The sequence below is a fragment of the Coturnix japonica genome, chromosome 13 (genome assembly GCF_001577835.2).
Source record: "Coturnix japonica isolate 7356 chromosome 13, Coturnix japonica 2.1, whole genome shotgun sequence".
Lineage (NCBI taxonomy): Eukaryota > Metazoa > Chordata > Aves > Galliformes > Phasianidae > Coturnix > Coturnix japonica.
Genome location: NC_029528.1, coordinates 5,201,520 through 5,217,571, shown reverse-complemented (window position 1 = coordinate 5,217,571; position 16,052 = coordinate 5,201,520). Strand labels below are relative to the sequence as shown.

The 16,052-nt window shown below is 44.1% G+C and overlaps 1 protein-coding gene across 2 annotated transcripts in view; it reads left to right on the top strand.

The window, feature by feature from the left end:
- GLRA1 (glycine receptor alpha 1) overlaps window positions 1–16,052 on the top strand; it is a 37,932-nt gene that overhangs the window by 13,939 nt on the left and 7,941 nt on the right. For both annotated transcript variants that reach the window (XM_015875916.2, XM_015875915.2), the window contains exons 2-4: window positions 3,468–3,598; window positions 6,932–6,999; window positions 15,466–15,689. In XM_015875916.2, the coding sequence (XP_015731402.1) occupies window positions 3,468–3,598; window positions 6,932–6,999; window positions 15,466–15,689 (423 nt within the window). The remainder of the gene's footprint in view (window positions 1–3,467; window positions 3,599–6,931; window positions 7,000–15,465; window positions 15,690–16,052) is intronic.

Below are 16,052 nucleotides of genomic sequence, written 5' to 3'. Positions count from 1 at the left end.
TGATTGTGTGATGACACTTTCTCAGCCAGATCCACGAGGGATTGCACCACTGTAAATAAGATTATCTGCTGTCTGGCTGCTGATAAAATGCACCAAGACACTCAGCTCAGGCAACACTCCTGCACTGATGCAAGCTTCTTCCTCTGTGTTTTTGCTCTATTTTGCCTCTTTTTTATTTATGTGGAGAGTATTTTTTTCCCTCTCTGAACACAACAACTCACCCTCAAGTTCCAGTTCTCTTTCATCATCAGTAATTTCCTAATCACCAAGTCAGGCCAGGAGATGAGCAGTCCTGAGGGACTTCCAATGGTGCTTCTATATGAACAAACAGAGAGAATCCCAGAGAGCTCCCAAGGGAGCACCTGGCCTGGACAGATCTGGAGGAGAATAGTAACTGAAGGCTTTTTGGGTGCAGTCTGAGCTGTGCTGCTACAGTAAAGCTGCAAATCCCAACTTTCACACCCAGAGTGAACATTTAAAGGGCTTCATTAGATACATCTCACCCCTATAAATGATGGTAGGATGAGCCAGCCTGTTTTATATCATTATGGCTGACTTAGAACGTAGATGCACCTGTCTGCTGCTGGAAGTGTTTTGTTAGTTCCTCTTCCTTTATTTTCTTATCTAAGGGGAAATTGTTACCCTGGTTTTAGGAAAACATTCAGTAAACAGATACAAACAGAACAGAACTCAGGACTTATCATTCCTACATCACTGTGATACAATGCACACAAGCCAACAGAGCTCCTAAAATGCACACCAGGAGGCACAAAACCATTCCTGGCAGTTCCAGCACATCCCCAGTGGTGCTCACAGAAACTGCTCTTCAGGATGGGCACAAAGCTGCAAAAAGCAGCGAGGCTGTAATAGAGCGACCCTCACCTTAGCATCACATTTATTAGACATATACTTCCATGCAGTAAATGAGGCTATGGAATTAGTTCTGCTTGCAGAAAGAATCAGAAAATGGCACCCAAGAAGTACCAGCAAACTGGTTCATTGGAAGCAATGCCAACACATTTAGCATAGGCTCTCACACTGAGTTTACAGAAGAGCTGAACACCCCTTTCTGTGCTCTTCCATCTCATCTTTGTTTTATAATTATTATTAAACAAATGCCAGGGGAACTGCAGGTTTTAATTATTTTCTTGCACTTAAAGGTTATTGTCTCTGTCTGCTCCCCACCCCCTTTTTTCCACTTCCATCATTCCTCCAGCCTGGAGTTAATGAGAAGAAATCAGTGTATTGCACTATCTGGCATCTCACTGCTGAAGTGGCAGGACTCTTTGGTTACCAAGTCATTTGCTGCTTAATTGAAATCTTTTCTCTGGACTCATTGCCATGCAGGCACTCTATTGGAATGCAGCTTTCAAGCCCAGTATTGATCCTCCTCCCACTCCCAGCTTTCCTCCTATATGTTTGCAAATCAATTGCACCAGATTGTTTTCCTTCTTAAAAAATAAATATATATTAATAAATAAAGAAAATAATCACTCACTCCACAACCCTGTTTATCCCTGGAATGCACTATTTGGGCTTTGCATCAGCCCTTAGAGCAGACATAGGGGACAAGAAATGTCACGTGGCTACAATAAAAGCTAGATCTCCACTCTGTCACACCAACTCCCAGCACAAGTGTGCAGCCGCTAAGTTCAGATAAGGTTCAGTCTGGGAATAAACTGTGAAGCACAAGGGTAAATGATAACCTAACTTTAGGCCCGCACAGGAATTTATCTCCCCCATAGCAGAGAAGAGTGAAAAGAGTAGTGGTCAGAGAATCCTAACAGTAGCAACTTGCAAGAAGCCAGCCTGCATTTATGGGTTGGCATCTCATCACCTGCTAACACCGGAAAATAGAGTCAATGCTACACACATCACTACTGACTCCTGATTTAGAACTTGCTGGTTCAAAATGCTCTTGCCAAGGCTCATCTAGATAACATTTGTGTCCTGAGCCTCAGCTCACTGGCACTGTACACACAGGTCTGAGAGCTGAGTCACATTAATGCCACACACTGAAACTATCTCCAAATTCCTCTGGTGGACCTCATGTCAGTACTTAGCACTATGCTACCAGGAGGCAGCAGGCCTGACTTCTGCAGTCTCCTCAGTGCTTTCAGCTCAGGAAACACAAAACTTCCCAAACCAATGCTCTCATGCTACAAGAAGACTATAAGACAATGCAGCTTAATACCCTGTGCCTGCTGTAAACATGCTTAGGCCTCTCAGCTGCTCAGCCACAGCAGTTTCCAAACAGCTCTTATACTTAAAAAACCCTGGGAAGTGAAAAGGATGAAACAACAAATCACGCTTCCTACAGAGCAGCTCTTTGACTTATTACATATGTGCATTGCAATACCTCCTGTAGGCTTCAGCCAGCAGTAGGCATCTGAACTCACAAGCAGAGACAAATCTTGTCTTAAGCAGCTGGCAAGTCACTTCTTGGTTTTGTTGTTGTTTGGTTAGTTGGAGTTTTATTTGTTTGTTTGATAATCTAGATAATTTTGCAACACAGTTTAAGCCTGGGAAGAGATCCACGTTTGCATAGATGCCATATATATACAGGGCAGGAAATGAATGGTGTCTATTCCTGTCTTGGAAGTCAAACCTTCAGGCAAGACTGAGGACAGACATCCAGTACCAGCGGTCACTTGGTCCAGCACAGGAGAATTCCTAAGCCAAAATCACCAACCTTGCAGGTCCTTCAGGCTCCCATTTAGTCTGAAGACACACAGGCAGCCTTCATCAGGCTTCTAGAGGGGAAGATTTCCACCTCTTAGAGATAAATTACTAACTTCTTTCCACTCTAGAGGTCACGTAACTTCCCAAAAGATTTCACTCCCTTCCATTCTCAGCCCAAAATAAGCACAACTTCAGAATCAGATTCTATACAATTCCTGGTCCAGAGAATGTGTTTCTGTATCCAACAGCAAACACTGACCTGACCAGGAAGCAGGAGGCAAACACACCTATCCCCTATGGCCCCAAATGCTCTGCATGAGATATGAAATCATACAACATTCATTTATGCTTCAAATTCCAGACTGCTCCAATCCTACTTGCCTTTAGAAAATTAGACTGGGTAACAAATACTCTCCTTGCTATTTGCAGTGTAATTAAGCAGTAATTGCTGCCTAAGGCTAATCTCAGAGTGTATTTTTCCTGTGGAGCTCAGTGCCAAAGTTCACATTCGTAATTTAGTGGCATGCCAAGAAGCTGTACCTAAACTCACAAAAGGATTCTCTCCACTCATCATCTCCCTCCTATTTCAGTGGCAGCTGGGATTCTATGCTCAGAGATGTTTGGGCTGAGCAAACAAATTAGCAGAGCCCAGCCTTGTTAGGAATCCATGTGGGTAACCCATCCTTCCTCACCATGGAAGATACTGACTGCTCTGTTTGTGGACCCCCAAATCTCCCCAGTATGGGATATGCATTAAAATCTCCTCTTTCTTTCTACTCACACAGCCTGGCAGCTTCCAAAGAAGCTGAAGCAGCAGCACGATCTGCGCCCAAGCCCATGTCTCCTTCTGATTTCTTGGATAAGCTGATGGGGCGGACTTCAGGATACGACGCCAGGATCAGGCCAAATTTCAAAGGTATGCGAAAAAAAAACCAACAAAACAACACTACCTTTGTGGATTTGTTTCATTTTTGTGACTGCAGACTGCATGATTACCTCACTAATTGAATAAGGAACATGATGTACCTTTATGTTGATACGGAAGAAGTATGATAACAAGAGATTTGGCACATAGATGCCCTGTGGATGTCTGAAAAGGCAACTCATTTCCACTCAGAATGAAAACAATCTTTTAACAACTCTACATACAGTAGGCGTACTTAGACATCAACACAGAAAGAGATGAGGGATCCTGCCAGTCCAAGCAGTGACCTGAACCTCCTGCAGGTTAGGAGAGGAACTAGCACCTTCTGTGATGCTCCCCCTTCTTACACCTACTGGAGCCAGAAGGAATCCCTCCCATCAGCTCCAGAAGAATTCAGCCAGATTTCAAGGACAGCACTCTGTAAAGCTCATTTCTTTCATTTTCTTTTGTTTCTTACCACCAAACCTTCCTCCTTCAGAGGAGTCACTGGCTGTGCTAACACAGCACTGCCAGGAACCATTAATCATGGTGACAGCACCTGCCAGCCAGCTTCAAACAATAAGCCCCAGCCTGGGCGTTTAAACCCAAAGCAGGATGGGAAGTACATGCCCTAATAATCAACCAGGCAACAGAAACCACTGTCTGGAACACAAAGAGTTAAAAATACTTTGAAAACCGTCCTATTACTAAAATATGCATGCACAGAAAAGAAATTAAACTTTAATATTTAATGAAATGTGTACATTATCATCTTGCTGAAGGCATCTGTATTGCAATTTTATTTGAGATAATTTAATTTCAGTTTTATTTCTGTGAACTACACCTTCCCTACAGGGCAGTTTTGCAGGCTTAGCCTCCTACACATAAATCAAGCTCCAATTTATATGGGACATATAGGAAGTGCTTTACAGAGCTTGGGGTTGCAGCTCACAAAGCACGTCGTTAAAATTAAGCATCAATAACTCATACGGGCATCTTAATGGCTTAGATCTAAATGAAAATAATACCAAGGATCCCTATCAGATTGATTTTTGGGGAGGGGAAGATTAACAAAAAAATTGCATTTTCCTTAAGTGCTGCAAAGACTGAACTTAGTTGTGGATTCACATTTTGAGAACTAAGGAAAGTATATCCAGGCTTTTTGCTAAGACAGATGATGAAGTCTTAGAGGAGACTCAGGGGATACCCTGTAGCTCTCTACAGCTACCCAAAAGGAGGCTGTGATGAGGTGGGATCTGCTCCTTCTCCCATATAACTAGCAATAGGACTAGAAAGAATGGCCTCAAGTTGCACCAGAGGAGATGTAGGTTGGATCACTCAGACTCACTGTAGCACACCAGCACAGGATCAGGATAAATAAGATTTTGGCATGTGTATATCAGAGGCAGAAGCATTTGCATTCATTTAGGGTATTAGCTCAGTGGTTTTCTTATGCTGAGGCCATTAGGAAGGGAAACCACATGTATGTTGACTTTCTATAGCTCACAAGCTGGATGCAGAGAAGAATCCTCTTCCTCCTGAGCATTACGGAAGGCATAAGACAAGTGCTAAAGCCTGGTCAGATGTTCACTTTCAGCTGCTGGATAACCTGCCAGCAGAAGAGTTGATTAGCTCCAGACCACTATTTTACAGGCTCATTAAAAGCAGGCCTGCCACAAGCCAGTTGGATAAGAGGGATAGCAAACAGGGGAAGAAGAAACAGGCACCATTTTGTATCTGGTATTTTAGCCCATGCTTGCATTTAATCATCTGGAGAAGGAGCTGAGCAGATTGCACAGCCTGGGAGCTGCTGCTGAGCTGGCAAAGGGCTGCATGGGAGCTGGTTAGACAGAAATGTGCTCAAATTGCTTGGGACTCGCACCAAGAAAATCCCAAGCCATGAAAAGCATTGCTGTAACACGGCTGCACCCTCAGTCCTACAGAGGATGGACACTAGGTTTTAAATGAGGCCAAAGCAGGAGGTGAGGGAGGAAATGAAAGCAGAAGAGCAAACCAAGCTCCAAGCACACCACTCATTTCCACGCAGGAGGAAGTTTGCACTGATTATGGGCACAAGCTTCTTGTTAAAGCTGCTCTCCTGCTCCCCAGAAGTATTTCATCTGACAGCAGCTGCCAGACTGCAGATGTGGCCTCAGAAGGGAAGCAGTACTGCAGAGCCACTAGGCAGTGTTTGAGATGCAGACACCATCCCAATAAAGGATGGTGGAAGAATCTAAAAATTCCCGCTTGTGATTTCCACAGATCTGTTTCTTCCCAGAAGCAGAGCACAGGGATGATGCAAGATTAATTCAACCAGTGTTAAACAGGGACTTTTATCCCTGGGGTGTCCTCTGCTCCCTGTGCATGCACCTCTCCCCACCATGCACAGTGCAGCAGCAGCTCCCTGGGCAGCCCCCAGGGTGGAAGCCCCTTTTGCTTCACCCTTTCCCCTCTTCAAAGCTCTACAGAAATCCTGCCATATGGGTAAATCACTGGTGTCCCACACACAGGTGCTGCATTCACAGCTCTCAGATGCTCCTAGGACCAAATGCATGGTCCTCAGACTCACCAGGTGAGGTTCTAATTCACATTCATGAATACCAGCACCAAACAGACTGATATGCCCCAAACCCTTTCTAACCACAGTGTTTTCATCCTTTAAATCCCCTTAACTGCCCCTTAAAAGCTTCATTCTAAAAGCAAAGAAAACTCAAGGGAGGCAAAGCACAAAACCTGGCATTACTTTCACTCAAAACAGAACAACCAGAAAACTTCTGCTGGCACATCCTGGCAATCTCCCATCCAGCTGGGAGCATTAGCAAACATGACAGTTACCACATGGGATATAACCTCCACTGCCCCACCTCATCCCTAAGGCATACTGCCTAATCATGCACCATGTCTATAAGGATAATAGGGTCATAATCCAGACATTTGGAGGGAAAGACAAAGACAGAGCTCTAAACACTAGGGCCCTTCAGTAATCTCTTGTCTCTTCCCAATGCCATTATGTTCAAGGTGAGCTTAGCACCCACACACCAACACCAAGGTACCTAAAAAGCAGTCCTGCCTGGCTGTTATCTATTCATTATCATCAAAACAGTTTATGGAAGAGGTATATAAACACTCACCCAAACAGTGGGGCAGAGGTGAAGCGAGAGCACTGTCTGACGTCAAACTGCCATCAGATTCAAGGCTAGACTCAGCCGGGTTGTCCAGACAGCATTCCCAATCTCACCTCTCAGCCCCACAGTGGCCACAGCAGGCTTTGATATCGCAGAGTGGAAATATTTTGTCTTATAGGCACACAGTGAAGTGCTGTTCCAATCTGTATTTGTCATGCAGGCCCACCAGTGAATGTCAGCTGCAACATATTTATCAACAGCTTTGGTTCAATAGCAGAAACGACAATGGTAAGTAAAAATCACAGCACAGCTGTTCTGCTACTGGCTCAGCCTCACTGTAATCCCAGCCAACACAGCATCCTCTGCTTTAATGTGACCAGAGGAAAATGTCTCTGTGTTCCCAAGTTTACCTGAAGTTTGAGTAAATTCCTGGCCACCTCACATCCCTCATAGGTTAAGATCATTGTTCATTTGCAACTCTATGAAAACACTGCACAGGCAAAGTGTAAAGGCCAAAAAAGGGAACAGATTAAGTCTTTCCTAAAGCCTTGACCAAGACTCCAAGCTCAGAGACGGCTGCAGTCGCTTTGTATTAAAGGGCATTTAGATCACAGAACATTGATTCAAACGTCTTAAATGAAATCAGCTGATTCAAATCCAACCTGCAACAGATTCCATCATTGCAAAGATCAGGAAAAACACTAGATCTGGATTTTCTGGGAGACATCAGAAAAATCATTGCCTAGTAGAATTCTTTTTTCCTCTTTTAAATCAATATTTACATGTTAAGGCCAACTTCAGGCAAAATTAGTGAACACGGCTAAAAGCTTGATCTAATTGGCAAGGCACGGGGAGGAGAGAATCGGGAGAACAGGAGATAATTGCTCCATCTGAAAACTATTAAAGATTGGTTGTGACATGATCAGTGAACAGCAAACAAAAGCTCTGGAGGTGCAATACTTTAGCTCTGTGCTAATTAAAGATAATCCAGAAATATGGTGCTTAATTACACTTCAGTTATTCTTAATCTAGGAAGGGGTTGAACAAAGAATGCAAGATCCCAGTTTCAGGTGTTCTTTGTATTCTCTGAGGATGTTACAGACCTGATACACACAACATACACGTGGGTCATACCCCCTCACTCCACAAGTTACTTGTAATGCACATCACAGACAGAGGACATCAACAGCTACATATATATATATATATATGTACACATGGAGTTATGAGTCTCTTCTAACACTACACTTCATGCTTTTCTTCTGGCAGTGCTTTGGGTGGGAGGAGTTCAGTCCCAGGAGTATAAAATAGCCATGACTCCCTGTCCAAGCTCAAAGAAATAGGCGGGCTGCAGAATGTCAGAGTTTATAGATGAGAAATGCACTCATGGATTTGTATACAAAGTAAGAGAAAGAACTAGAACTGAAATACACCTCTGTTCCCAGTTTGCTGTTATATTAGATGCATCCCATGATGTTACAGGCAATTCTTCATAATTCAGCAGGGAAAACCCACAGACTGCAAGAGTGACAGGCCCACAAGGGACAACAAACGGAGCACATGACACAGAGACATGTTTATTAATATATCTGTCCTACACCTCAAGATGCATTGGAGCAGTCATACAAAGATGCCACAGCATCCCTGTAAGAAGGATGATTCATCAAATTAGCATAAAGTAGCAAAATAAAGGAATGCAATTCACCTCCAAGACATGCTGCAGGGACTTGCTATCCTCTCCAGATGCCCCCCATTTCATATTCTATCTTCTGTAAAAAGAAATTCCCATGGGAACCCAAGAGCACCCTCTGGGCACATTACTTTGTCTAGAAATACCCAAGCCAGCTCTGACAAGCTAGTCCAGATGTCAGGCTGACACAACACTGCACACAATCTAATATGATGCACTTCTTTGGGGACTGTGTTTTCTCTTGTAAATGCTGACAAGGACGCAGACAACACAGGTACTGAAGCATTTAAAAATGAGGAGCCAGCAAGTAAGTGCAGTCTTTGGAATCTGCTAATTTGGGATTTACCCTGCAGAGAAGCCAGGCCCTCTTTGCAGCAGGTCCAACAGGCAACACCAGCTCTCCACCCATGTTTTTGGGAAGGGAGCAAGGTCCTGTTGTGGAGCACTTGAATTGGGACAAATGGTAGAATTAGGGGAGGCTGCTTCAGTGGTCACAAGGAAGGGAACAGCTTTGTGGTTTGAAAAATAATCACAGCCATGAGGAACCCAAATGTTGGCTACAACCAGGTCCAGGTGTGCTGCATCATTATGTAACTTCCCTAGTAGATTCAGGAAGATATTTTTATAGACACCACAAATGTAATTAGAGAAGCCTTTGAAAATGTAATGGCACTTCTAGTTCCTACACAAAACACTACTGCTGGTATTTGAGTTTATAGTGACTGAATCTTCCAAATCATGAGGTCACCAAGCAGAGAGTTAAAGAGGCTGGAGGTGAAGGTTCCCTCACAGCTTAAGGCATTATGAAAGATAGAGAAAAATCCAGAATAGAGAATGAAGTAAGCATTTGACACGGTCACTGAAGTCTACTAGTACAACAGCATGTCATCAGTACGGTAAGACTAACCCACCTCATGACAGTCTAATCTGAGCTCACATTCCCTATTAGTAGGCAAACAATCTAACACACAAAGTCTACAGACCTCAGAAGGGGGACCATGAGTTCCTACTAAGAGAAGGCACAGAGCTCCAAACACAGTTCTAAAGGAGTCAGGCAAGAAATGGAGTTCTAGAAACTGTGGCAAGGAGAGGAGAAAATATATACAACTGAAAAAAAAAAATAAGAGACAGTCATCCACCATATTGAAATCCCCAAAAGAGACCTGAATTGGAGCAAGGGAAGTACCCTGAAGCACTGCAGACCCATCTTAAAAGCTTTCCGTGATGCCCATAATTGATGGGACGTTTATAGATTGTGGCTCGTACAGTTTACTCATCAACCTTGTCTGTATTCAACTCTAAGGACAAAGGAGCAAAGCAATTGGAAACATCTCCCTAAATGGACTAAGTGCTTCTATTGCAAAGACACCACCAAATACAGAAACCAGATGGGCCCAGACAGCCTCTTTCTGTCCCAAAGCATTACTACAGTAGAGTATCCAGCAGCAGGGGAGACCAGATGACAAATGGAGGATGCTTCCACTTTATCAGCTTACTTTTATTTTAAAAGCAAAAACAAATTAAAAGAAGAAGAAAAAAAGAACACAAACACTTCTCTCCCAGCCCTTACCAGAGTAGGAAAACTATAGCAAAGCTACCAAAACATCATTCAAAAATGAAACAGAAGCCAAGCACCCAGGGAACAGAGTCTTGTTCTTCAGTGAATAAACAATTTAGGATTATCTGAGCGCCTCATCTAACAAATTTCCAGCTATAACAAAAGTCTTGGAACAAAGCGATGCCCTTTTCCCATGGAAGCTCAGTTTTGCTCATAGATATCTAGCTGGCTTAGGCAGAAGGGAGTATTTCCTCTACAGTGAACGCACATAATGAAAGAGAAATATTCTTGGATATCATCACCTCAGGTTGCCAGGAGCTGCAATGAGCGCTCCAGGCAACTCCTCCCCATCCCATACTATTAAAAGGGCTGACAAAAGCCTACAGAATTATCAGCACAATCTCCCTCAGACATGGTAAATGTATGCAAATTTATCCTTGCTGATTTCATGCCATGGTCATCCCATCTAAAAAGAGCAAATCAGATGTAACATTCCAAACAGCTGCAGCACGGCCACATTTGCTCTCCCAGCATCTCCTAAGGAAAGGAGAAGCTAGAGGCTATGACTGCCCAAATGCAAAATACTTTTCCAGAGACATCTCTACACATGAGCTTCCCAATCACATAACCAACGAATCCCACAAAATAGGCTGAGCAATTCATTCCAGCCCCACAAACCACGGGGCAGCAAACGTGACAGATACAATATAAGGTTCATATATTTAATGAAGAACACACCCACCCCAAGGTCAGCAGAAGACATGAGTATCTACACACAAAGCCTGCAACAAAGACTGGTTTTGGAGCTCTGGTTTTCTGCTGTCAGTCATTCATACTATCAGCCTATCAAACTATCAGCCCTACAGAGATGACAGGTATGTAACAAGTCACCCAATGCAAAATGAAGAGGTTTTCACAGCATTTAACAGCCTGCTGCAGTTTCAGTGTTAGACCTGCAGTGTTTTGAACCTCTCTGTGGTTGGAATTCGTTGTTGCATTGAGTGGACCAGGGAAGGAAAGCAAAAAGAGAACGTGTAAGAACTTTAATACAGCAATGCATGCAGAAGAACAAAACTTAATACTAAATCCCTAAATTTGAAATTCAGGATGGCTACTGCTATAAAAGAAAGGATTTTGCTTTGGGAATCAGCATGATTTTTGCCCAGGAAGAGATGAAGAATTCACAAAGGTTTCCCCATGCACCCAAATTGCACCTTACTTCCTGACATCCCTAATGCACTGCAGGCCAGTGGCTCTGCAGTTCTTCAGGCACGATACATAGAAACAAAACTTCTGACTTCACAGTACATTTGCATACTGATGGACTTCCATATTTTATATACATACATATATTACTTCAAATAATTTTTCACAAGATGCAACATTCATCCAGCTCTTCATTTATGGTTCCCTTATAGCAACACGCTGATGCAGTACACAGCAAGGATTCTGCCAGTAAAGACAAACTTACTAACAAACAAGTAGATGAACCTATAGCAAATGACATTAAAGTCTTATATGGCAAACCTCAGAGAATCTCAGTTTACAGCCCGAGTAATGGGGCAGCATGGGGGAAAGAAGGGAATATTCTTCTCTTCCCCCTGAAACAGTCCCTGAATGTTGCTTTTGCATGCTGGAGAAATAGGAGATGAAAGCTAAGCACCTAAAAGCAGGAAATAGACCAGGCAGGACAAACCAAGGGCTTCCCATTTCCATATACCATCATACACAGCATAGGCTGCTACCTGCAGCCTGAAGGGTAGATTCTCCTGCCTAGTAGAGAAGCCCAGTAAAGCTTCCAACAACAAAAAAGTGCACCTATTAAACATCAAAACACAATTTTCCCCCCCTCATCAGGCACTTACTTTCACATTGAACAGTCCCTCCTCAGCAGAGTCTCCCACAGCCATAGAGCAGCTCCTACTGCAGACCTGAAACCAGCTGCAGCTGCTTGGGGATATCAAGGCCTCATTAACCCAGCCACAGCCTGCACCTGGTGGGGGTCAGTAATGAAAAAATAAAAATAAAAACATAATTAAAAAAAAAAAAAAAAAAGAAAGAGGAAAAAAAGGTCTTTGCTCCTATTCTAGAGAATTACCTCCATGAGACCCCGGGACCTGCACTCTGCCAGCCAGGTGGGGCATTCACCTGAGGGAGTTTGGTCTCTGCCTTGTTTCTTCCATCAGCACAACGCAGTCTGAATCAGGCACTGAAAGCTTTTGGGTTCCCTGGCAGCCTCCTTCCCTTTGACTCGTAGCCCTTCCCCAGTCTGACACACACTGCTCAGTGTGTCCTGTGGTCCTGGTACCTTGGGAAGGAATGGTCTCAAATAACCTTCCATTTTCTTGGCTCCTTGTGAGGCAGCTACAAAGAATTTCAGCATTGTCAAAGTGAATACCTTGATCACCTCAATTGTTTTTTTCCTGTCCTGTGGCATTTCCCTCTTGGAAGCAAAAGGTCTTTGTGCTGTAGTGCAAAGCTGGATGCCATCACAACCCAGACTTGCTGCTCCCCAGCCAGCCAGAGGAGCAGGCTGCAGGAAGTAATCAATGCCTGGATGTGATCGGCACACAAACAAGGAGCTCAAGTGATAAGGAAATGGAGAAAGGTTTGTGTGTGTGTGCTGAGTTTGAATCCCCAGTTCAATCCTTTTCTGCTTGAAAGTTCACATCAGAAATTGGCTGGCTCTGTGCACCATCTCACACTATGGACTTCTTGGTGATGTTAAGTAAGATCTCAAACAATAGCGTCCAGGAGAAATGCTGTATAACTCCAGGTAGCCAAAAAATGAGCGTTATTCAGCTCATCACCTCTCAGCTTGACTGCAGTGCCTAGGCACAAAGCTCTACACACACAGAATCCTTTGGCTGGTACAGCCCATACTTATGGCTGCATCGCAGCCTCAGGCATGGCATGTTTGCTCTCCATGCCTTATGGTGGCTCCTCAGGCAGTGTCATGTCCAGTTTGCAGTCACAGTGTGTGTTTTCACATTGTGTTTAAATAAGCCTGGTTGCAAGAAATCTAAGAGGCTGCTCAACCTCCTGCTGCACAGTTCAGCTATGTATCTTTAGGGAAAAATAGGAGAAAACCATTCTCCATGGCCAGGCCAGGATTGTGGAATAAAACTAACGTGAATAAAGATCTTCATACACATACCCACACAACTGAACAGCCTCTGGAAGGACGTGGTGCAGTTATCACATTCACAACATGCCTCTGGAGTGTTTCCATTTAGGACACAACCAAAGGACGCACTGCAGATGTTGTCTGTGGTCTCATGACTGCTGTAGTAGCAAAGTGAACCACACTGCACCTCTTTTCTCACCCTTTCCTTTTCTTTTGGCAAGTTTTGCAGCTGAAGCAGTGATTTTACTCCAGCAACAAAGGCTGCCTGCAGTAATGCAGACCACTGTGGAGAGATTGGCTCCTTTCCCCCCCTTCCAACACTCCATCAGGCTGAGAACACTTCTGGGCAGCTCACGCTGAAGCTGCTTCCAAACATGAGTTTAATTTGTGTTGTACATGACATAAACCCCCATCTAGAGCTGACCTGCTTGCATCTAGCTTACTTGTAGCTGAATAAGCAAAACAACCTTTTGCTTTCTACCTATTAGGTCAGTGACACCGACTTCCCCTGACTGCAATGGCTGCAGGTCTTTACACACAAAAAAGGGAGAATTGAAAGTATACAAGTTGTTCAAGGAGCTGCTGCGTGACATGGGAAGTGGAAATTCAGGGCTGTTTTCCTCTTTCAGGTCCGCATGATTGCACTAAGATCTCTGTTCCTCGCTGTCCGCAGCTATTCACGTTTTCTCAAGGCATGTTATCTGGGGGGGACAGAGCTGAGTAATTAAGTCAGAGGGAGCCACTAGGACTCATGAAGGTGACATTTGGAACATCAGCAGAAGGAGAGAGTGTTTCAACTCTTTACATGTTCAGAAGTCTGCTCCTTTTAGCATCAAGTCCTTGGTCCATTTGCTGTTGTCACAATCACTAATGTCATTACCAGCTTCTCTGCTCCGAGGATGCAGATGCCACTAAGTGGTCTGAAACAGAGTTCCAGAACACAAGCTATGAACTACCTTGTCCAAAACAGCAAATCACCCAATATCAATCCTCTCCCAACCCTCCAGTGTGACAGGACCTGCAAAACTCACATCCTCCCACACAAGGGGCTGTAGGTTCATAGCTGAGTGAGCATGAGGCTACAGCATCAGCCAGACTCTCCTCCAAATGAACCCTTCAAATCCAGAGCTTTGTGTTCTGCAGATGGAAAGAACAGATCTGATGGCAGCATCAGAAAGCTCCTCACAGATGCCAAGTATTGTCTCACTGAAAGAAAGATCCCAGTGCCTGCAGCAGGTGTTAGACACTGGCAAGCACATCAGAGTCCTTCCATTACCCATCTCTTAATAGAAATCTTCAAAGTACATCAGTATGAGAAAGGCACCGAAGAGGCCCTTAATCATGATAGCAGCTATTAGTTTGGGACAGGGCAGTGAAATTGGTTTAATATGTGCTGCTTTTTAGCTGTAGCTTGCCTCTATACTTAGAAATGTCAATTAATTTATGTTCATGGCACTTTCATTCCTCTCCGGATAGCTGGCATGTCCTCTCCCCATTTCAATTTGTTGGCTCACTTTCTTTCGTAAAATTCAGCAGAAAAGGAACATACAGTTCACCCCAGGAGAACAGAAACTGAGTTTAATTGTCTGCAAGAGCATCCAGGACATCTGAGCCAGACCTCAGCAGCCAGCCTTGGCCTGGAGAGCTCAGGGGAGCTGTAAGACACAAGGCTGTGAGGTAGAAATCACTTGGTGTGATGCTGGGGGACCAGCTACAGCTAAAGATGGCTAGCCCATAAAATCTGTGGCATTTATGGCATTTTAATGTTAGAGAGAGGGAAAACAAAACACTCCTGATTAAGAGAGGAGATGCCATGCATATCCCTCCCAGGTTCATACTCTCATCAAGGGCCATCAGTTCAGCTGAGTTACCTTTATATTAGTGTACACACAGGGCATCTCTCATTCATGGACTGCCCGTGTCACTGTGCCTTTTCTTCGTAACAAGACTGAAGGAATCATAAGTAATCACAATATGGGATGGTTCAACACTGAAAGGAAGCTGGCTTCAGTGTCCCTCTCACTCAGTCCTCTGCAACAGTTGCCTTGCTGCTACCAGCCCTTATGACAACTGAAACTGAACATTGATTCTCCAGTCCTGGGGTTAAGACTAGAGGTCCTGACACTCCACACGTAGCCGAGTTCTGTGATGGAGGGATGCAGAGTTAGACAGCTGCTCATACTATGAGATAGCTGTAAGCTACAGAGCTAAAAATATCAATGGCTCCCTGCAAAATAATACTAGCCATAACTTGGGAACGTAAGTCTAGGTGGGATTTGGTTTTGAGAGCAATTTTGGCACACGCTCCCCATTTCTCAGCATTTTTAATCTGCCCTGAGCACTAATTGAATTTCTCTGCTCCCTGTTTGCACTGTGCAGGATTATAGGGTGAATATCTTCTTGCGGCAGCAATGGAATGATCCGAGGCTGGCATACAATGAATACCCAGATGACTCCCTGGACCTGGACCCTTCTATGCTAGACTCCATCTGGAAGCCTGACTTGTTCTTTGCAAATGAGAAAGGGGCCCATTTCCATGAGATTACTACAGACAACAAGCTGCTGAGGATTTCCAGAAATGGGAATGTACTCTACAGCATCAGGTGAGCTGACTAAATGGGGGAGAGCTCCACAAAGATAGGGGAGGGCAGAGCTACATGCCTGCTGTATGAGCCTAAAATAGACAAGTGGATGCTTTGAGCATGCCTTTGGGTAAAGGGAATTGAGCTGTAATACTTAAAGGAGAGCATCCATTAACAGTGTCACAGCAACGTGGTGAGAAGAGACATCTGGAGGGCTCCCATGAATATGATTATTTGCAATAGTCAGGGCTCTCAGAAGAAGGTGGACTTTGCCTCACAGACTCAAAGCTCAGTACTGGGTTTACCCAAAAACACCCCTGGTGATCTTGCTCCCTGATCCCTACTCAGAACACACTTCTCTGGCATGTGTGTGCTGCCCATCTT